Source organism: Cebidichthys violaceus, unplaced genomic scaffold (genome assembly GCF_023349555.1).
Source record: "Cebidichthys violaceus isolate CVI_PGR_0920_01 unplaced genomic scaffold, fCebVio1.0.p SCAF_88, whole genome shotgun sequence".
In the NCBI taxonomy this organism is placed as follows: Eukaryota; Metazoa; Chordata; class Actinopteri; order Perciformes; family Stichaeidae; genus Cebidichthys; species Cebidichthys violaceus.
The window spans coordinates 328,747-351,314 of record NW_027176973.1 but is presented as its reverse complement, the minus strand read 5'-3'; the positions used below and the strand labels follow the sequence as shown (position 1 = coordinate 351,314).

General features: G+C 43.1%; 3 protein-coding genes across 3 annotated transcripts; all 3 read left to right on the top strand.

Moving 5' to 3' along the window:
• The first annotated feature begins 1,144 nt into the window (after window positions 1-1,144).
• Window positions 1,145-2,341, top strand: LOC137866662 (pyrin domain-containing protein 1-like). The gene is made up of 3 exons (XM_068702707.1): window positions 1,145-1,208; window positions 1,730-2,019; window positions 2,101-2,341. The coding sequence occupies exons 2-3, from the start codon at window positions 1,755-1,757 to the stop codon at window positions 2,289-2,291; spliced, it is 456 nt and encodes a 151-aa protein (XP_068558808.1). The 5' UTR covers window positions 1,145-1,208; window positions 1,730-1,754; the 3' UTR covers window positions 2,292-2,341.
• Window positions 2,342-4,617: 2,276 nt separating this feature from the next.
• On the top strand, window positions 4,618-13,807 carry LOC137866653 (protein GPR108). Its single transcript, XM_068702697.1, has 18 exons — window positions 4,618-4,947; window positions 6,517-6,636; window positions 6,951-7,001; window positions 7,126-7,217; window positions 7,684-7,754; window positions 8,359-8,507; window positions 8,574-8,636; window positions 8,734-8,835; window positions 8,921-9,054; window positions 9,610-9,685; window positions 9,986-10,059; window positions 10,140-10,257; window positions 10,338-10,468; window positions 11,344-11,387; window positions 11,467-11,516; window positions 11,639-11,722; window positions 11,845-11,966; window positions 12,229-13,807. The coding sequence occupies exons 1-18, from the start codon at window positions 4,864-4,866 to the stop codon at window positions 12,314-12,316; spliced, it is 1,653 nt and encodes a 550-aa protein (XP_068558798.1). The 5' UTR covers window positions 4,618-4,863; the 3' UTR covers window positions 12,317-13,807.
• A 1,969-nt stretch (window positions 13,808-15,776) lies between these two features.
• Window positions 15,777-22,540, top strand: soul5l (heme-binding protein soul5, like). Its single transcript, XM_068702700.1, has 7 exons — window positions 15,777-15,842; window positions 17,251-17,310; window positions 17,543-17,624; window positions 17,755-17,875; window positions 18,389-18,528; window positions 19,667-19,830; window positions 20,447-22,540. Coding segments are annotated over exons 1-7 (1,164 nt in total). The 5' UTR covers window positions 15,777-15,840; the 3' UTR covers window positions 21,042-22,540.
• The last annotated feature ends 28 nt before the right edge of the window (window positions 22,541-22,568 follow it).

The window sequence follows — 22,568 nt, the reverse complement described above, 5'->3', positions numbered from 1 at the left end:
CTGTTTGTAATGAAAGTAAAGAGAAAGCGTGTGAGATGTGGAACACTGTCGTGGTTTGAGTTTAAATAAGTATGTTTTTCACAGAACTCAAGTTAAACTGCGTTTGTACTTTAAAATAACTTTTGGTTTCACTGCTGGACGTGAGCAGCGGCCTCCTGGTGGACCTCCTCGCTCTTTATTCTACGTCACCTGACTTCCTCCCTAGTGTCGTCATAATGACTACGGCCACTAGAGGTCGCCGTCTCGTAACGAGCGTTAATATGAGTCACTGCTGCACCTCCCAGCTCACAGTTTACTGCAGATATCTGCAGGTGAGATGATGAAGATGTGAAGATGAATCCTTCACTGTCTGTGGTGATGTGAGTCACTGTGGCTACTGTGAGCAATGAGCTGTAATGATGGAGCGACACAACGAGACTAGGAGCTACAACTCCTAGTCTCTGTGGTAGTCGGGTAGCGTGCGCTAACGACTAGGAACAACTAGGAACGACTAGGAACAACTAGGAACAACTAGGGACGACTAGGAACAACTAGGAACGACTAGGAACAACTAGGAACAACTAGGGACAACGACTAGGGACGACTAGGAACAACTAGGAACAACTAGGAACGACTAGGAACAACTAGGAACGACTAGGAACAACTAGGGACAACGACTAGGGACGACTAGGAACAACTAGGAACAACTAGGAACGACTAGGAACAACTAGGAACAACTAGGAACGACTAGGAACAACGACTAGGGACGACTAGGAACGACTAGGAACAACTAGGAACGAGATTTTAACTGTACTGATTTTAACACCTGAGAGTTTCCACACATCCTATGTGTCGACTTTTAAATACTAAATATCTAACGTGCAAAGCCTTTGCTATGTGGACATTCTGTTCCACGAGCAACAGGCTCAAATATCTTTGATCGTCACAGAGATCAACCAACCGCTCAAACAAAGAGAACCTCGCGTGACATTCGTGTTGTTTTCTTGTGTGAAGTGTCTCGCTGTGGTCGGCCTACGTGCTCCATCTCTCCGTCACATGGAAGTTTATTCATGGAGGAACTGTTGAACTCAGTCCGTCTTGAGTGTTTGTGGTCTGCTGTCGTCAAACTTCCTGTTCTAGAGCCTCAGTTAGAAAGTAAAGGTAGTCTATGGCCAGACGAAGCTGCTGCATCTTCAGTAGAGGAACCGTCTAATTACTGGATCCACACGGTAAGAGCTTCACCAGAACACAGATCTCTCTCATCGCCTGCTTTTACCTGTTTGCTCATTCTAATGATGGTTTATTCCATATGTTCATAATCAGCTGCTGTGTTCTGTTTCCTTTACTCCCGATCACAACCACATTCAAGTAGTTTGTTTTCCTCTCGTGTTTTTCACAGTGCAGATTGATCTTTTGAACAGACCCTGCTGACACAGAGAGGCTCTGTTCTCCAGTGATCAGCGTGTTGGTTGGTTCTGTCTGGTGTGTTTGTAGTAAAAACAGGAGGTAGAGATACAGACAGCAGACATGAGGGCAGAGAGAGCTGCAACACCTTTATACTTCTGTGGAAAGAGATTTAATGTGTTGCATTGTTAGAAAATAATGTTCTGTTGTTAAAATAGTTCAGGAACAACATGGCGTCTCTCTTCATTCTAAGCACTGGCAGTTCAACAAACACAAATCTTTGACGTCTTTATCTGCAACAAGACTTCCTGCTCGTGTGACGCTGCTTTTATTGAACCCATTACAGGCTGATCTCCTCTCAGTGATCAGAGATGCAGGTTCCACGTCTGATCCTAGACTCTCTGGATGAGCTGGGTGCCGATGACTTCAAGAGGTTTCGGTGGAACCTCACTCAGCCGGTGCTGGACGGGTGTCGGCCCATTCCTAAGAGCTGTCTGGAGAAGGAGGACCGGCCGGACGTCGTCGGCAGGATGATCAGCAGCTACGGCGAAGAGTCGGCTGTGAAGGTGACGGTTGAAATCCTGAAGAGGATGAACCTCAACAACGAGGCAGAGAAGTTACAGAACGCAGGTCCAGGTGAGGGATCAGAGTCCTGTTAGAAAGAACTCTGATGTATTTCAGGAAATCACCCTGTTTGTTTGTGTCTTTCATCAACAGCTGGATCAACAGCTGCACAAAATCCCCCTCCGACACCTTCCTCCTCCTCCTCCTCCTCCTCCTCCTCCTCTGGTTGTTCTCCTGCTGCTGGAGCCACAGTTTGTGCCCAGGGTAGAAGTGTTATCGTGGCCCCCAACATCGAAGGCGGCGGCGCTGGTGTTTCCATCAATATGAACATAAATACACAGTAACTGACTCATTGTTCATGTTGAAAGGGTTCAAATTAAAAGTTGAAGCATAAGGTTGTCAGGCTGAATGTTCTGTTCTGTTCCAGAGAGGCTTCTTCACATGAAGATGACGAATTATTTCTTCTTCTTCAGCTGAATACAACAAAAAACACACAAATCATAAACAATCTATAGGCCTCATTCATGTCGCAATGTCCATGAATACTTCTGCCTCAAGTTGAGCATCAGAAACAAATTAGATTATTGTTGATTATTATGTGAAGTGTCTTAAAGCTGCATTCTCTCTAGTGTCCAGCAGGGGGCGACTCCTCTGGTTGTATAGAAGTCTAGTCTAAAATGACTCTACTTCTCTCTTGATTTATTCCCTCAGTAAACATTGTAAACATGAGTTTATGGTCTCAATCTCTAGTTTACAGTCTTCTTCAATACAGCATGATGTTCATTTAGTACATTATGAAACATTTAGAGTCAAACAGACCATAAAGCAGGGGATGATTTGGGGGCGGGGCTACACGCTGATTGACAGGTCTCTACCACCGACGGCCAAAACACTGAACTGGAGGCTTCAAAACATCAAAACATCAACAAACCAAAGAGAGACGTTACCATGACGACTACGTCCACTTCATATATTCAGTCTGAGCTCCGAGTTTGTTTCATTATTTTCTGAAAGTGTAACAGACAAAAAGCCATAAAACAACCTCCAACAGGTCGGGATGGGGTTAGGGTTGGTGGAGACCAAAAACAGAGCTAAAAGAGAGTAAATGGAAAACAAAGAAACAAGACTGAAAGCTAATGAAGCTCCATGTCTACTGGATGTAAAAATAAAACAACTGCTTGTTAGAAAAGTTCCCACTGTGGTCTGTCAGCGTTGTGTTTAAAGCTGCGAAAATCATAAATAAAACATAGAAAGTTAATCATGGGTCACTGTCAAATCGTCTGAGGTGTCATTTTAAGTTCCTGTACGTCCACATTCCGGCAGACTTTGCACAATGAAATTACCCACAAATCCTAGCGTTGTGACGTTAAACACAGGACTATCAGGGGAAGCCGGCGAAGAGGACGGCACACGTTCAGTATTAAGTTTAAACATTAGAAACATTCAGCATTTAAGACGGAACATAAACACACAAAATCAGTCATTTTTAACACACTTGGTTTTTTCGTCAAACTTTTCTCTTGATTTTGTTATTTGTTTTGACAAAAACAAGTAAATAGATTATTTGACCAATAACTCTCCTCATGTAAGTCCAGAGTCTGGAAGACGTTCAAATAACGTGAGATAAAAAACTATAATTGTACGTAACATGTTATGGTCATCAAACTTGATATTTATGGTGTTCCATTTTTTCTTCCTATTTTTGACAATTTGTGAAATTGTACATGTGCAACTGTTTATTGAAAAAAACGTTTTAAAAAATTTAAAAAGTTTAAATATATATAAATATTTGATCTTTTTACTTTTGTATTTAAAATTGAAGAAATCTATACAAATATTATATATATTCTTTTATTATTATTATTATTATTATTTTCAAATAAAAAGAGCAATTGTACAAAATAAAAACAAAAAAAAGAATACATGAAATTGTACAACAAAATTTTTACAAAAATGTTAAAGTTTACATATATATATATACATATTTGATCTTTTTACTTTATTATTTAAAATAAATAAAAATATAATATTATTTCTTTCTTTTTTATAAAAACAATTGCATATGCATATTTTCAAAATAAAAACAAATTAAAAAATACATTTGTATATAAGAATATATTTTGTGTGTATTTTTGTGTATGTATTTGTGTATATATTTGTGTATGTATTTGTATATATTTTGTGTATATATGTGTGTATATACTGTATTTAGGTATGTATTTGTGTATGTATTTGTGTATATATATTTGTGTATGTATTTGTGTATATATATTTGTGTATATACTGTATTTGTGCATATATTTGTGTATATACTGTATTTGTGTATATTTTTGCAGACATGGCAACCCGGAGACATCCGACGTGGAGGGTCATTCACCACCACGTGAACACTTTATGCCGGAAGCTCACTGTCAAAAAACAAACCACGTGACCAGCTCTAGGCCCTTTAAACAAGGCTCCGTCAGGTGTGTGGAAGAGGAAACCGTCATTGTTTGACATGAATAACACGTTTATGGATTTTTCATACAGAGAGATTTTGTAAATCTTATGTTTTTATATTTTCGTAGATCTATTTGTTTGTGCTATCACCTTCTGAATCATATTTAATGACCGTGTACCGGATGTGAGCTAACGACTGATGACGCGTATGTCCGGACCTTGTTTTAATGTTTTGGTTCTTGACTCGAGAGACCAGGAAGAGAGGCTAGCTAGTTACTTTACCGGATGAAAGCACGAAAAGAGCCGCACAACACACCAATTAACGGTTATGATTTGATCCTAAACGACGCACTTAAAGGACCGATACTCTTACGTCATTGTAACGTGCCTCGTAAACTGTTGAAGACTGCTAGCTAGCTTGTTTTTTTTAGCCATCTGCCAGGATTGTCGCTTGCTAACAGTTAGCAGCTGTTTAGCATGGATCCGGCTCATAGATATTTATATTTACTCCTGTTACTGCTGGCTGGCTGCAGAGCGAGGATACACAAGCTCACTCTGAAGGTGAGGCGACTATTCCAAACTACAGGTGTAGCTAGCGAGGGAGCTAACGTAGAGTGGTGGTTAGGGAGCTAACGTAGAGGGTTAGTTAGGGAGCTAACGTAGAGTGGTGGTTAGGGAGCTAACGTAGAGCTAACGTAGAGTGGTGGTTAGGGAGCTAACGTAGAGGGTTAGTTAGGGAGCTAACGTAGAGTGGTGGTTAGGGAGCTAACGTAGAGCTAACGTAGAGTGGTGGTTAGGGAGCTAACGTAGAGGGTTAGCTAGGGAGCTAACGTAGAGTGGTGGTTAGGGAGCTAACGTAGAGGGTTAGATAGGGAGCTAACGTAGAGTGGTGGTTAGGGAGCTAACGTAGAGCTAACGTAGAGTGGTGGTTAGGGAGCTAACGTAGAGGGTTAGCTAGGGAGCTAACGTAGAGGGTTAGCTAGGGAGCTAACGTAGAGGGTTAGCTAGGGAGCTAACGTAGAGTGGTGGTTAGGGAGCTAACGTAGAGCTAACGTAGAGTGGTGGTTAGGGAGCTAATGTAGAGGGTTAGCTAGGGAGCTAACGTAGAGTGGTGGTTAGGGAGCTAACGTAGAGTGGTGGTTAGGGAGCTAACGTAGAGCTAACGTAGAGTGGTAGCTATCTCAAACTACAGGTGTAGCTAGCTGGGAAGCTAACGTAGAGCTAGTTAGCTCGTGAGCTAGTCTTTAATGTTTTTGTCATCAAACGTGATATTTATGTTGTTCCATTTGTATTTATGTCATTAAACGTAAACAAATTGATAGATTGATTTTCCTATTTTGGGCAATTTGTTAAATTGAACATGTTCAACTGTTTAATAAATTATTATTTTTTAATAAAAAATGTATATATAAATATTTGATCTTTTTACTCGAATGTTTTGTTGTGACTAAAACTAAATAAAGGTAATAAAAGAAGAGAACGCAGCAGTGGAAATAATCCCACATTTACTGAGCAACGTTACTGTGATAAAGTACACATTATGAGATACTTGTACTTTACTTGAGCATTTTAATTTTCTGCTACTTGATATTTTTAATTTCTTGGATTCAGTAATAAAATGATGTATTAATATAGATTAAACTACCAGCAGTATATAAAGGGATTAATATGACTTATTAATACTTTAATGCGTTAAAGCGTCAATAATACTGATACCCAGTATTTAAAACGTGTAACAAATACATACATAGATATAAATGTACTGAATTATTTATTATTCAAATAATAATACAGCATCTTGATTATGAATTACAATTCAAGTGTGAAACTTTAAAATGCAGCAACAAATAGGTGAACATGTAAAAAGTGACAGTTTATATTTGTATATAGTACATAAACATGGATTCTAATTGAATAGATAGAATATTATTCTGAAATGGGGCATTCTGCATAATGAGTACCTACAATATGTATATTATACCCAGTCTTCAGTACTTATATCTAAGTGAACCTTAGTATGCAGGACTTTTACTTCACTGTGGTAATACTGTGTAGTGAAGGTGAGCAGTGACTGTTAAATGACTGAAGAGTTCCTCTTCTTCTTCCTCTTCTTCTTCTTCTTCTTCTCAGAATGAAACTCGGTTTTCCGTCGACCTCAACACTTTTGGTTTCTACGCTAACGGGACTCTGGACGTCAACCTGCTCTCTCTGCGCCTCCCGGAGCAGCTGGTGAACTACAGCCTGTACCCGGTGAGTTCTGCTCCACCTGCTGACCCACTGAGCGGGTTCTCCACACCGTCACCAACCACATGGAGGCTGAGGCGCGTGTGAATGATGTGACAAGTAGTGTGAAAGAGCTTTGAGTGGTCGGAAAGACTAGAAAAGAGAAATACAAGTAGGATTCTTCTTCCTCTTCTTCTTCTTCCTCCTGAGACAAATCACTAACAAGTGAACTCATTTTCCTTCTAGTTTCTGGCTGCTTTCACCCGTAACTGGAGCCAGAGAGATAATACATGTGAGGTGTTGAACTCATTGAATGTTGTTAATACTGAGACTCTCTTTAGGTTGGTTTCACCCTCTCACGGTCTCGTGTGAATGGAGTCCTGTCCTACACGGTGAGTACATCCATCATTAATGTTTCTCTTCCTACCAGACTTATGAGTGATGCTGATACATCAGCTTATTGATACTTCAGGGTTTAGTGGTGACATGTGACTCTTTTATTAATTCTGTCTCCAGGCGGAGGAGACGGAGACATGCCCGCTCACTCTCACAAAGGTCACCAGCAACGAGCCTCTCATTCTTTTTCTCATCGACATCAACACGCTCAGGTGTGTATGTGTCAACACCATCCTCCACTAGAGTGTATACAACACCAGCCTCCACTAGAGTGTATACAACACCATCCTCCACTAGAGTGTCTACAACACCATCCTCCACTAGAGTGTATACAACACCATCCTCCACTAGAGTGTCTACAACACCATCCTCCACTAGAGTGTATACAACACCAGCCTCCACTAGAGTGTATACAACACCAGCCTCCACTAGAGTGTCTACAACACCATCCTCCACTAGAGTGTATACAACACCATCCTCCACTAGAGTGTCTACAACACCATCCTCCACTAGAGTGTCTACAACACCATCCTCCACTAGAGTGTATACAACACCATCCTCCACTAGAGTGTATACAACACCATCCTCCACTAGAGTGTATACAACACCAGCCTCTATTAGTAATGTGATGATAATGATAGTTCATGTGAAGGATGACTGTGATGTGTGTTTGTGTAGCGTCAACGTGAAAGCTATGGGAGACCAAGACAACCTCCTGATAGCAAAGCCAAAGGCTGAAGCTCCTAAAGGTCAGTGTCGCTCACACTTTACAACTCTTACAAAAGTGTCTTTTACACGATGTTGTGTTATGTGTTACAAGTGTGGTTGTATGAGGTACTTCTGTGTTTTACTACAGTAGATGGAGCAAAGCAATGTACTATTTTAGACTCCTAGAAGAATCAATATCAGTGTAAGTGAAAGCTATATTTAGAATATTTTAACCACTTTACCTTCCTGATGAGGAACTGAAGCTGTTATCTATGATCTCTACAAACACACCAGACTCCACTTGGCGGGGCGCTCCCCTAATGTAACGGTAGGGAAACACTGTAACGACACAAACTAACTAACAGATGGAGGCCAGAACCTCCTGGGTTGTGGGCGGAGTCTGGTGTGTTTGTAGAGATCAGAGATAACGGCTTCAGTTCCTCATCAGGAAGGTAAAGAGGTGAAAACATTCTAAGTGAAGCGTTCACTGATATTGATTCTTCTAGGAGTCTAAACTAGTACATTACTATACTAAAACACAGAAGTACACTTCTAAACATCACCACTGTCCCTTTAAAGAGCAGAATGAGTGTAAGCAGACTGTCCTGTGTAATATAGGAGGTAGCTTGTGTTTGTTTCCTGTAGGTCTGAGGAAAACCAGGATGGCTCCTGCTGTTAAAGCAGACGCACCAGATAACCCTCAGAAGGGAGAGGATGCTGCGTCTGTGGCTCAGAATCAGAGCAGAACAGAACCGGCAGTAGAAGCTGCAAAAGTGGAGGAGAATGAATTCCAGGTATGAGAGTTTGTTTGTGATCTTTTTTTATTTCATGAAATCAATTTCTAATCTGTCTTTTTCTAGCTGGAGAAGCTCAAACAAGTGACTTTGGCTCTGGACAAAGTGAACGACTCCTACAACTTCAGCGTAAGCGCGTCTTTCTTAACCGTTCCACGTTGATGGGAAACGATGTTTTTTGATGTGGTCCACTGATGACGCTCTGTCCCGGTCCCTCCATCCACAGTTCCACATGGTGGTCGGCCTGGTGGCGGAGGGTCTGTACAGCCTCAAGTTCCACTACTGTCAGAACCGGATGCCTGGAATCAAATTACCCTACTCCTTCGCCGTAAGTTGTGTGTGAGTGAGTGAGTGAGTGAGTGAGTGAGTGAGTGAGCGAGCGAGCGTTAACCCTGGACGTATATCCTCCGCAGGTGGAGGTGACGGAGAAGAACCCGGGCGGCTACCTGTCTGCAGCAGAGATTCCTCTGTCTCGTCTTTACATCGGCATGGCCGGAGTCTTCTTCACGGCTGCCATGGTCTGGGTGTACACTCTCATGAAGCACAGGTGTGCATGTTTTCTGAATATCCTGTGAGGTTCTTACATCACCGCATTAGAACGAGACGCGGTTTAACGTTAACCCTCGCAGCGTGACATCAAGTTTTACTGCAATGTGCTGCGATGTTCTGCTGAGATGTGATTCTTGAGACCGTCGGTGTGACTTCAGCATGCAGCGATAACTGGACACCCAAAAATATTAGGCAAGAAAGATTGTGAGATTAAGTGGACAGACTCAGAGCTACACACACACACACACACACACACACACACACACACACCTCATAATCTCCTGGCGGGAGACGATAGGGTCACTCTGTCTGTGTTTTTGTTATTAAACGTTTTGTAGGAAAAATTGTATTGAATCTTTTTGGGACTTTTTTCTATCGTCAAAATATAAAAAAAGTAATTTAATTTAATATAAGGAGCCAAACATTCCACATGGAAACATCTCCCTCACCGTCTCTGCTGTGAGGGGAACAGCTGTGATTTGTTCTGGTCGCTCTGATCTGATTCTCTGCTGGATTTAAACATTGAAACATCTGCGCTGTGCTTGTTTTACAGGTACAGTGTGTTTAAGATCCACTGGCTGATGGCAGCACTGGCCTTCACCAAGTCCACCTCATTGGTCTTCCATAGTGTGAGTAGACCAGAGCTGGACCACTGGACACAAGTATTATCACCATAGGATGGATGTCAACAATCAGCACTATATGTATCAATAGTGCTCACTCCGGTGGGGGGGGCTACCTCTCCGGTGGGGGGGCTACCTCTAAATTGATTGTTATCAGAGAAGATGTAATGGTGAAAAAAGAGCAGACTATGTCTCTTACTACATCTGGAGTCTTTGTCTTCTTACGGAGTTCTCTCTCTCTCTCTCTCTCTCTCTCTCTCTCTCTCTCTCTCTCTCTCTCTCTCTCTCTCTCTCTCTCTCACACAGATCAACTATCACTTCATCAACACTGAAGGGCATCCTATTGAAGGCTGGGCCGTCATGTATTACATCACACACCTGTAGGTACAATGTCTCCAGGACGTGAAGTGTAAAGTCATCCGACGTTCTTATTTAGGGATGGTTGTACTGCTGTTTCCAGGCTCAAGGGGGCGCTCCTGTTCATCACTCTGGCACTGATTGGCACCGGCTGGGCTTTCGTTAAGTACATCCTGTCTGACAAGGAGAAGAAGATCTTCATGATCGTCATCCCTCTGCAGGTGTGCTTGCACGAGACACTCGGTGAGTTTCACACTCGGTGAGTTTGTCTTTGGTGACCCGCTCGTCTGTCGTCCTCCAGGTTCTGGCTAATGTGGCCTTCATCATCATCGAGTCCACGGAGGAAGGCTCCAGTGAATACTACCTGTGGAAGGAGATCCTGTTTCTGGTCGACCTCATCTGCTGTGGAGCCATCCTGTTCCCTGTTGTCTGGTCAGTGTGTGTGTGTGTGTGTGTGTGTGTGTGTGTGTGTGTGTGTGTGTGTGTGTGTGTGTGTGTGTGTGTGTGTGTGTGTGTGTGTGTGTGTGTGTGTGTGTGTGTGTGTGTGTGTGTGTGTGTGTGTGTGTGTGTGATTTGTATCAGTTACGTCGACACACTGAATCAAGACTAGTTTTAACACTGATGTATAAGTGACAGGCTGAGATCAGGCTGGATGTAAGAGGCGGACGTAGTCATGGTGACGTCACTCGTTGGTTTGTGGACGTTTTGAATTTGGTCGGCGCCATCTTGTTTTTTACAACCAGTGAACAGGAAGTGACCATATCTGGACTGAGGAGGAGTGACGTAGAGACGCCGTATACGTCTCTGGTAGAGACCTGTCAATCAGCGTGTAGCCCCGCCCCTAAATCATCCCCTGCTTAATGGTCTGTTTGACTCTAAATGTTCCATAATGTACTAAATGAACACCATGCTGTATTGAAGAAGACTGTAAACTAGAGATTGAGACCATAAACTCATGTTTACAATGTTTACTGAGGGAATAAATCAAGAGAGAAGTAGTCATTTTAGACTAGACTTCTATACAACCAGAGGAGTCGCCCCCTGGTGGACACTAGAGAGAACGCAGCTTTAACTCGTGAAGAACTGAAGAACTTTACAGTGATGGAGGTTGTCTCCTGGTTTTATGGAAGCTTTTGAGAACCGTGCAGAGTCCAGTGCCTCACTTTCAGCACATTTTAACTTCCTGACAGCAGCAGGAAGGAGGTCCGGTTGTGCTCGGGTGGAGCAGGTGTGATGATTGGCTGGATGAGTGGCCCCACCTGTGTGCAGATGGATTTGTAGTTCACAAACATCCCTTTTGTTTTTAGGTCCATCCGTCATCTACAGGAAGCCTCCAGCACCGACGGCAAAGGTGAGAATCCTGATCCGTTCGTCTGAAAAAGGTTCTGTGAGATTGTCCTGGTGGTCATTTCTCTCTCTGTCTCTTCCAGCTGCCATGAATTTGGAGAAGCTCAAACTGTTCCGCCATTATTACGTGATGGTAAGAGAACGTTTATTATTTATCATTATTGTTTATTTAAGTCGTCTGTCGTAGTGATTTGCATAAGAACACATTGAAATGATTTGGAAACAGCAACGCTTTACTTCATGTGTTCTTCTCAGATTGTGTGTTACATCTACTTCACGAGGATCATAGCCATTCTGCTGAAGGTCACGATGCCGTTCCAGTGGCAGTGGTGCTACGAGGTGAGTCATCGACGACAGACAGAAACACGTTGGTTACCGTTTCAGGCTCCTCTCTTCTGAAGCTCATGCTAGCTCCAGAGCTCCCGCTCCTCCTCATTGAACACCTTCTCTCGTGTCTTCAGTTCCTGGTGGAGGTCTCCACTCTGATCTTCTTCGTGTTGACGGGCTACAAGTTCCGCCCGGCGTCCAACAACCCGTATCTCCAGCTCCCTCTGGACGAGGAGGACGTGGAGATGGACGAAGTGTAAGTTCACCCTTCAGTTTACCAGGAGACTCCTGTCAGCTCCTCATCCCTCCATCCATCATCCCTCCATCCCTTTATCTCTCTATCCATCCATCCATCCATCTATCCCTCCCTTTATCTCTCAATCAATCAATCTCTCGTCCCTCCCCCCATCACATGTTTAACTGATGCTCTCTCTCTCTCTCTGTCTCTCTCTCTCTCTCTGTCTGTCTCTCTCTCTCTTTGTCTCTCTGTCTCTCTCTCTGTCTCTCTCTCTCTTTAGAGTGACTGAGTCAGGAGCTCTGGAGGGAATTTCCAAAGTCAAGAAGACGTGTAACGGTCGTGAGCGTCAGAAGGAGTCCACCTTGTGAGCAAGAAGCTGGATCTCTTTCTTTCATTTGGGGGGGGGGGGGGGGGGGTTGTCAGCTGGTACAAAGGGGGAGCACTCCTCCCCCCCCTCTCCTTCTGGAACTGTGAGTGGTGTCAGTGGTCGTGTCCACTGTCTATGCAACAGACTGAGACGAGCTCCAAAGATGAAGATACTTTAGAGACGGTTCATGTGAGGACTGATGTGAGGACTGATGTGAGGACCGATGTGAGGACTGATGTGAGGACCGATGTGAGGACTGATGTGAGGACTCGTGGAGACAGCGGCCCGTTCTCAGGTAAAAGGCTAATCGATATTCATATAGATTTCAAATTTAGGTCACCGACGCGTCGTCTCTTCTTCCCATCGGTTCCTCTACAACGTCTTCACCGGTCCTGAGATCAGTCTTCAGTCTCAAGACCACGTTTTGAAGGTCTTTTTTTTTACACAGTCAGACAACAGGACTCTGGATTTTAATTCAAGACCAGGACCGCGAGGAAATCACAAAACTGTCTCATTTATTTAGCGTCGTAAGAGAGGCTAAGCCCCGCCCCTTCCACTGTCCCCCATTGGACCTTATTTTGTAAAAAAAAAAATATATATCTTCAGTCGGATGTTAAACGTCTAACATCGTATCTTCAGAGAGTTTACGACAAAATGAAACGTTGACGTGCAGAATCATTATTTTTAACGTACAAACGTCATGTGTGTAATATATATATATATATATATATATATACACATATAGGGGGCGGGGCTTAGCTTCTCTAATACATGTGTACGGATGTAGAACTTCCTGCTTCAAAATGTAACCAATAACGTGACTCGTGTCCAATAACACTCTAAACAAACAGTGGGAGTACTGGGTCTGGTACTGGGTCTGGTACTGGGTCTGGTACTGGTCTCGGTGGTCTAAAGACCCCTCTGTGTGATCAGCGTATTGACTTCCATGTGTCAATGTGTCCCTTTCTTTGCGTATTGAGACGTCCTGGTTCAGGGTTCAGGGTTCAGGGTGGACTTCCTCCCGCTGCTGTCAGTTCGTGCTTCACTGATGGTTTCTGGATTTCTCTTTGGCTTTTTGTTTTTACCTCGGCTCTGATGTGAAGCTTGTCGTCTTACTTCTTGAGGACTTGTTGGTTTTGTAAATACTTTGCAGACGTCACGCTTCATGAGAGGCTTTATGGACGATGACGATCAGCTGTTTGATGAGTGAACTGTCACAATAAAGATGTTCATACGAGTCGCTTTTAATAACTGTTCATGATTTAAATGTTGAGTTTACTTTTCTTTTTCTGGCTCGTGTTTCTTATCGTATCATATTTAAACTTTGCTCGTGATGTTTGCTTTTCTTTATATTATATTTTAGGCTGAAGACTAAGTGTAGGATGGAAAGTAAATGTTTGGAGAACAATGAACTCATAACCAGTTGATTATCAGTGTACAAATATTAAATATGGACGACAATTTAATAAAAAATACTTTCTTCTTTTCTTCATTTTTCAAAAATCCAGACTTTGATTCTTGATGAAAATGTGATTTTTATGTTTTTCAAGTTCTGTTAGAAACTTGTCTGAAGATTGAAAGACTTTCGACCAATCAGAACGCGTGTGGCTTCAGCCGAGGTCTTACCTCCGCCAAAGTTATTTGATAATTAATTTGCTCATTATGACACACAGACGAGAGGCGGGATTCTACTTCCATATGCAGAATCCTACATCTCCCATAATGCAACTCAACAGCGTCTTTTTGTGGGAGCCACCCGGCCCGCTACACGCCCTCCTCTTATATCATTTATTATTAATCGTTAGCCTTTTAATGTGTCCGGTATCTCAGTCCAATACCCTCAGACCCTCAGAGGAAGACCATTAGAGAGCTCAGGAACGCGACAGAGCGACGTAATGAAGGGACCGTGTAACCCGAGCACCGCAGAGTTCTTCCTCTGACTCCTGTTTCTGTGTGTTTGATCACTGAGCAGGTTTTTAACGGTTTTATTGTGAAGTGTCCAAATGTTCCACTCAACGAATGTAAGTGCTGCTCCTTCAAAAGACTTCTAATCCATCTGAGAGACGAGGACCGACGTGGACTCAGATGTGTTCTGGTAAATATACATAAAGATATATAAAATTATACCTTATATATATATTATTCAGACTTCATGGTGCAGACTTCATGGTGCAGACTTCATGATGCAGACTTCATGATGCAGACTTCATAATGCAGACTTCATGGTACAGACTTCATGGTGCAGACTTCATGGTGCAGACTTCATGATGCAGACTTCATGGTACAGACTTCATGGTACAGACTTCATGGTGCAGACTTCATGGTGCAGACTTCATGATGCAGACTTCATGGTACAGACTTCATGATGCAGACTTCATGGTGCAGACTTCATGGTGCAGACTTCATGGTACAGACTTCATGATGCAGACTTCATGGTGCAGACTTCATGGTGCAGACTTCATGGTGCAGACTTCATGATGCAGACTTCATGGTGCAGACTTCATGATGCAGACTTCATGGTACAGACTTCATGATGCAGACTTTATGGTACAGACTTCATGATGCAGACTTCATGGTACAGACTTCATGGTGCAGACTTCATGGTGCAGACTTCATGATGCAGACTTCATGATACAGACTTCATAATGCAGACTTCATGGTACAGACTTCATGATGCAGACTTCATGGTACAGACTTCATGATGCAGACTTCATGATACAGACTTCATAATGCAGACTTCATTGTACAGACTTCATGGTGCAGACTTCATGATGCAGACTTCATGGTGCAGACTTCATGATGCAGACTTCATGGTGCAGACTTCATGATGCAGACTTCATGATGCAGACTTCATGATGCAGACTTCATGGTGCAGACTACATGATGCAGACTTCATGGTGCAGACTACATGATGCAGACTTCATGGTGCAGACTTCATGATGCAGACTTCATGGTACAGACTTCATGGTACAGACTTCATGATGCAGACTTCATGATGCAGACTTCATGATGCAGACTTCATGGTGCAGACTTCATGGTACAGACTTCATGGTGCAGACTTAATGATGCAGACTTCATGGTGCAGACTTCATGATGCAGACTTCATGATGCAGACTTTATGATGCAGACTTCATGATACAGACTTCATGATGCAGACTTCATGATGCAGACTTCATGGTGCAAACATGATGCAGACTTCATGATGCAGACATGATGCAGACTTCATGATGCAGACTTCATGATGCAGACATGATGCAGACTTCATGGTGCAGACTTCATGATGCAGACTTCATGATGCAGACATGATGCAGACTTCATGATGCAGACTTCATGGTGCAGACTTCATGATGCAGACTTCATGGTGCAGACTTCATGATGCAGACTTCATGGTGCAGACTGCTGCAGCCAGGATCACATCATGTGCCTCCCTCCCTCCCTCCCTCCCTCCCTTCCCCCTCCTCCTCACTGCAGTCCGTCAGAGTGCAGCAGACTGCAGTCTCTCTCCTCACGCTCGGTGCCGGGACAATGTGAGTACCAGCTCTCATTTATTCTTCTTATAATAATAATAACAACTTATTCATAGAGTAGATATCACACGGGCGACATTGTTTCACCACAGCTGCTGTTTATGTCGGAGACTTTTGTGCAGCGTCACGCGCAGTAAAGTTGAGTTTTGAGCATTCTAACGGGCGGCTGTGATGTGAAACTGGTTCTATTCTGGTCTTTAAAGAACCTCATTGTTTCTAACCGGGACTAGAGCGGAGACTATCGGTCAGGTATGATGAAGAGGATGTAATGCACGCGGTTTATCCATGACCTCAAAACGTCTTTGATGTTGAGAAGCAGAGGATGATGATGCAGCAAATTTCTGTCTCTCTCTCTCTCTCTCTCTGTCTCTCTCTCTCTGTCTCTCTCTCTCTCTCTCTCTCTCTCTCTCTCTCTCTCTCTCTCTCTGTCTCTCTCTCTCTCTCTCTGTCTCTCTCTCTCTCTCTCTGTCTCTCTCTGTCTCTTTCTGTGTCTCTCTCTGTCTCTCTCTCTGTCTCTCTGTCTCTCTCTCTGTCTCTCTCTGTCTCTCTCTCTCTCTGTCTCGCTCTCTCCCTGTCTCTCTCTGTCTCTCTCTGTCTCTCTCTCTCTCTCTGTCTCTCTCTCTGTCTCTCTCTCTCTCTCTGTCTGTCTGTCTGTCTGTCTGTCTGTCTCTCTCTCTCTCTCTCTCTCTCTCTCTCTGTCTCTCTCTCTGTCTCTCTCTCTGTCTCTTTCTCTCTCTGTCTGTCTGTCTGTCTGTCTGTCTGTCTGTCTGTCTGTCTCTCTCTCTCTCTCTCTCTCTCTCTCTCTCTCTCTCTGTCTCTCTCTCTGTCTCTCTCTCTCCCTCTCTCTCTCTGTCTCTGTCTCTGTCTCTCTCTCTTTGCGTCGCTCTGAGCAGCAGAACGTGTCTTATTTCATCTCTGCAGTGCACAAGCGAAGCTTTTTAAAATCTCGTCATCAGCCTGCTGTGGAAGAAGTACTTCAGTAGTAATACCAGCGGTGTAGAAATACTCCTGCATTCAAAAGTATTATTGAAGTATTAGCTTAATAATCTACTTAAAGTACCAAAAGTAAAACTCCTCATTCTGCAGAATACTCTTCATTATATTGATGCATTCATGTATAAGCACAACAACAATATATATATATATATATATATATATATATATATATATATATATATATATATATATATATTGTTGTTGTATTCATGTGTTCATCTCTTTGATGCTGCAGCTCATTTTAAAACTTTATTTACTGATAGTTTCATCTATAAAGTGGCATAAAATGGAAATCTTCTTATAAAGTATAAATGCCTCAAATGCACACTGAAGTACTTGAGTAAATGTACTTTGACTGACTGTTATACTGTGACATACTACTTCTAAAGGTAGTATAACGTGTCCTCCTCAGGGTTTTCCTCTCCGTCGCGGCGCTGCTGGCCGTCATGGTCTCTGCTGAAGGAAGTGTTGGGTGAGTCGTATACTTCTGTGTATTAGTACAGTAACAGACAGAAGTACTGAGTATAATACTGAATGTTTTCACCTCTTTACCTTCCTGATGTAGAACTGAAGCTGTTATCTTTGTTCTCTACAAACACACCAGACTCCATTCATAAAACCAGTGATTTAAACCCCCCCAGCTGTTAGTTAGTGTTGTTGTGTGAGGTGACAGTGAAATGAATCCGGCCGTCTCTGTCTGACAGGCCGAGCACCAACACCAGCTTCTGCACCGAGTCCAAGGAATGTCTGGAGTATCAGCTGGTCTGCAGAACCGACGAATATGAGGTGAGAGAACCTCCGGTGGACACAACAGGACGCCTTCATCCGGCCGTCGCTTCTCACACTGTGTGTGTGTGTGTGTGTGTGTGTGTGTGTGTGTGTGTGTGTGTGTGTGTGTGTGTGTGTGTGTGTTCAGGTGCGACACTACAGCCCCACCCGCTGGGTGTCCACAGATGCCGAGGCCTACTTCATGGGCGTGGGTGCAGCCATGGCCTTCAGGAGACTCTTCCAGTACATCACCGGAGCCAACGAGGGAGGTGAGGTCAGGACTCACAGTTCGTGGTCTAACAGGATTTTACACATTGGGTTTATGGACCTGAACCCAACGTTCAAGCCTGTGTATCTTTTATTCAAATAAATGCTATATTCTTTTATCAGAAGTAACATTTTTTTTTTTTTTTATAAAGCAAGCAAACTTGCAATTATCCGTCAAGTTAACTTTTATATGTAAGTTGAAACCAATTTGTAATTAAATCTTCTTAACTTGAGTTGTATACACTTGAACCTGTGAGCTACAATCATGCAGAAATGTGTGTTGGTTTGACCTGATGATGTAAAACAATTCTTTGTTTTAACTCGCTGTATCAAGTTCAACAAGTTCAATCAACTCACAACTTAAACAATGATGTTGAGACAACTAGAACATTTGAATCAAAGACACTCTTCAAGTTGAGTTAACGCTCAGGTTCAAGGCAGCAAGTTTAACTGACTTGAAATGTTTTACAGTGTGTTCATTCTGTGTGTGTGTGTGTGTGTGTGTGTGTGTGTAGGCTTCCAGATGGAGATGACCGCCCCGGTCCTGGTGAAGATCCCGGAGGAGACCAAGATGTGGGAGCCGGCCATTTACTCGCTCAACTTCCCGCTGCCGGCGGCCTATCAGGAGAAGCCTCCGGCGCCGACCAGCGACAAGGTGAGCGTGCCGAGGTGACACCGATCCGATCGATGACGAGTTCTCTGTGTTCACGATATCTGTCCTTCATCTCTCTGTGTGAAAACATCCACAGATATGAAATGAACTAATATCCTGCATCAGATGACAGCAGTTTAATGACTTCTACATATTTATTACACCTTCATAGTCACAGTATGAACTCTGTTTATTAGTGGTTTTACCTCTTAAACCTTTACAGAAAGCAACATATTGTTGACTATAATACATAATGCTAATGAATCTAATAATTCATAACGACTGACATTATTGAAGTCATGTACTTTTACAGGTTGTTTTAGTTTCAGTATGTTTTCTCAACACGGAGAACCAATTAACTAACGAACTAATTCAAATGCTCAAATAAACTTTACTTTATTCTTCCACCTCAGGAATCGATAAACTTCATCATGAAAACATTAGAAGTCCATCAGAACTACGCGGTGTAAATGTTAGCGGCTGCATTAATGTGGTTCACTACAGCGTTATGAACCCAAATATACAGATTTTTACTGTGATTTAATCCCAATAAACGGATCAAAATGATGCTGAAATAAATACGTCATGATGCAGATTTGTAAAAAGTCTGAATTCATGTTTTGTTAGTTCTCTCCACTAGACGACGAGTAAATAACTTATTACTTAATTACTCAATACTTGTTTTCTGAATGGAGTCTGGATCAATCGTTGCTATGCTAAGCTAACGTTGTAGCAGCTCCATCAACACGTAAAACGTTGTGATCTGAGCGTAAATACGGCAGCGTGGTTATTGTTTATATACAAAGATATATTCTACTGTGTGACGTAAAAATACATAAACTCATCATTTAAGATGTTCATCATCCGGAGAATCTATATTATATTGGTTCTTTACGACACGGCGTCGCGCTAATCTCACGCTCAGGTTTAAACTTTTTAAACTTTCAACACGTTCGTGTTCTTGTACTTCATATTTCGGATCAGATTCTTCTCTTATCTGCTGGATTCCGGCTCCGAAAACCTCACTTTCTCTCGCTGTATTAAAAGAAACTGCGGACTCCTTTTTTCTAGTATTTGGAGTAGTATTTTCTTCTGCCGTACGCCGTCAGTGTTTGACCATCATGCCGTCTGTCCCGCTCAGCTGTACTTCACGGAGATGCCGGAGATGGACGTGTACGTGAGGAGCTACGGAGGCTGGATGCTGTCGGTCACCTCCAGGCTTCACGCTCACCTGCTGACTAAAGAGCTGAAGAGAGTGGGAGCGTCCTACAACCACAGCTACCACTACGGAGTCGGCTACGACAGGTCCGCCAGCTCTTTATCTGCTCTTCAGCAGCACTTTATGACGCATGCTCATACTTTAGTGCACCATCTCCAGTTGATCACCATAGAAGTGACAGATAAGCTCAAGAACCATAATACTTGTTCATTGTTTTCAAGAATCAGAGTGTTTTATAATTCCCATCGACGCAATACATTATAATTTATCATCATTATAATTACTGTTACTTATATATGCTTCCTTTATGCAATATTATCAGAAAACACTCCATAAACATTCATTGTTATGCAGATGTTACTCTATTATATCTATCGATCAAGATGAAACCAGCTCACTAAACTTCATGTACGTCTTCAGGACAAACCTGGATGAGCTGCAACTTCCTGTTAAACTCAGACTAAATCAATGATCTAATTATATGTGTATATATATGTATGTATATATACATACATATATATATATATATATATATATATATATATGTATAAATGTGTTAAACATGTTTATAATGCATTTATAGTAGTATGTAGTATGTTTATAAAGAAGTATAATGATAATTATTATAATTATAACGTGTGTGTGTGTGTGTGTGTGTGTGTGTGTGTGTGTGTGTGTGTGTGTGTGTGTGTGTGTGTGTAGTCCCTTGAAGCTGTTGAACCGGCACAATGAGGTTTGGTACGTGTCCAATGGGGAGCTGGTCTGCACTGATCCACAGGAGCCGACCCCCCCACACACACCCAGACCGACTCTAACCAACTCCCCGTCCGACCCCCCTCTCCCACACACACTCTCTGACTCACCCTCCCTCACTCCCTCCACCAACTCCTCACTCACTCCCTCCAACCTCTCCTCACTCACTCCCTCCACCAACTCTTCCTCACTCACTCCCTCCTTTAACGCGTCCTCACTCCCTCCTTCCAACCTCTCCTCACTCACTCCCTCCTTTAACGCCTCCTCACTCACTCCCTCCAACCTCTCCTCACTCACTCCCTCCTTTAACTCCTCCTCCGCCTCACAAACCCCCCCCACTCTCCTCCCATCCGAAGCTCCGCCCAGTCCTTCCTCCAACCTTCCCGCTGAGGCCGTGTTCAGCCCCCCCCCCTCCGTCCAGATCCCGCTGGACCCGACGACCAACTCCTCGGACCCGGCCTCCGCGAGCCCGTCCCCGGAGCTCCGGTCCGACGGCGCCCCGTTGAACGGGACGTCCCCGGCTGATGACGGTGACGCTCATTAGCAACACTCACACCAGAGTCGAGCAGCTGTTTCAGGTTTATTCACACGTAGAAAGAAGCAGAAGAGGGTTCCTGTGTGTTCCTCTGACTCCTCCTTATGGCACTAAACTATATGTTCTATCACAGCTTTGCACCTGCAGCTTCCTCACCGTACAGCTGCAGCGTTGAATTAAATAAGACGTGTTCATTGGTTAGAATTTAAGGCTGAAGGCAGAGACGGATGCTGTTTAACTAACTGAGCGACTAAGACTTCATCTGTGTGTCACTAGTGAGCGGATGACTCACCTGAGCAGTCACAATGTGTGCTAGCCTTTCTGTTCCTTCTTCTTCTTTTTAACAGGACATCCTGAGAGCCTCTCCTCCTTTAGCTTCATGTCAGTTGAGTTCATGTTGGAGGGTCAGTGTGGTCACGTTTGGGGTCTTTGGTGCAGCCGTAGACTACTACTGTATGGCTCTATATGCTACAAGAGTTCATGACGTCGCTCAGTATTAGTGAGCAAAAGTGGCTCCAAAAATATTGTGAATGTCTCAGTATGTTAAATCATTACAATTACAAAACGCGTTTTGATTAGATTCACATATTTAAACAATAAAGTTTAGGGAGATTAATAACTTAAAGTAAATAAATAGTTTATCATCTTTAATCACAGTCTAATCCTCACAACACGAGTCAACAGGAACATCAAGACATCTTTTAAAGTCCACGTTTAGAGTCATGCTTTGTCAGGAGCGAGCTAACGCTAACCAGAAGAAAAGTGTTCCAGGACGTAGAAGAGATGTTCAGTGTTAAAGGCTCTCTGTAGGACATTCAGATCATATCTAATAACTATCATCTATGTAAAGATCTAGAGGAAGAAGGACTTTCACCCAGTGGACCAGCGTTCGAGTCCCGTGTGAAGTTACTTTATATGTGGTGACTTTGTCCCTATGTCACGTGATGGTGCGTCTTTAGCTTATTTTAACCCGAACCCAAGACGTTTCTTTTAACCCTAACCAAGTCATTTTTGTTGCTTCGACCAAACAACGGGTAGATCGGCGGTTCGATCCCCGGCTGCTCCGAGGACGTGATATCGTGCGACGTTATGAAACGTAGCTGTTAGCTCTGTCGGCGTTGTTGTTGTTTGCATTGTTAGCGCTTTTAGTACCGTTAGCCGCCGGTTCAGCCATGTTGAGAGCCGTGTGGAGACAATTCGTGAATCGTACATTATTATCTGAATTATATTTAGAGAGCCTGCAACAAAAAAACACGTTTGTTTCCAAAGGTTTCCTTCAACCTAGTTTGTTTGTACACTGTCAACTCAAGTTAGCCGCTGATGTTAAATCCCAGACGCGTCTATACCGGAAGAATCTGATCTCAATGTAGGTCGGAATGCCCCAAAGATCCCAAAGATCCCTCCTGATCAACCAATGCAATACGAGCTACATCTAAACGCCGCTCTCTGTGTTTGAGCGACATGCTGTCTGTTCTGAGGAAGGTGCAATAAAAACATGACAAACTCTGTTTTATTGGTCTTTTTTTTTTGGATATG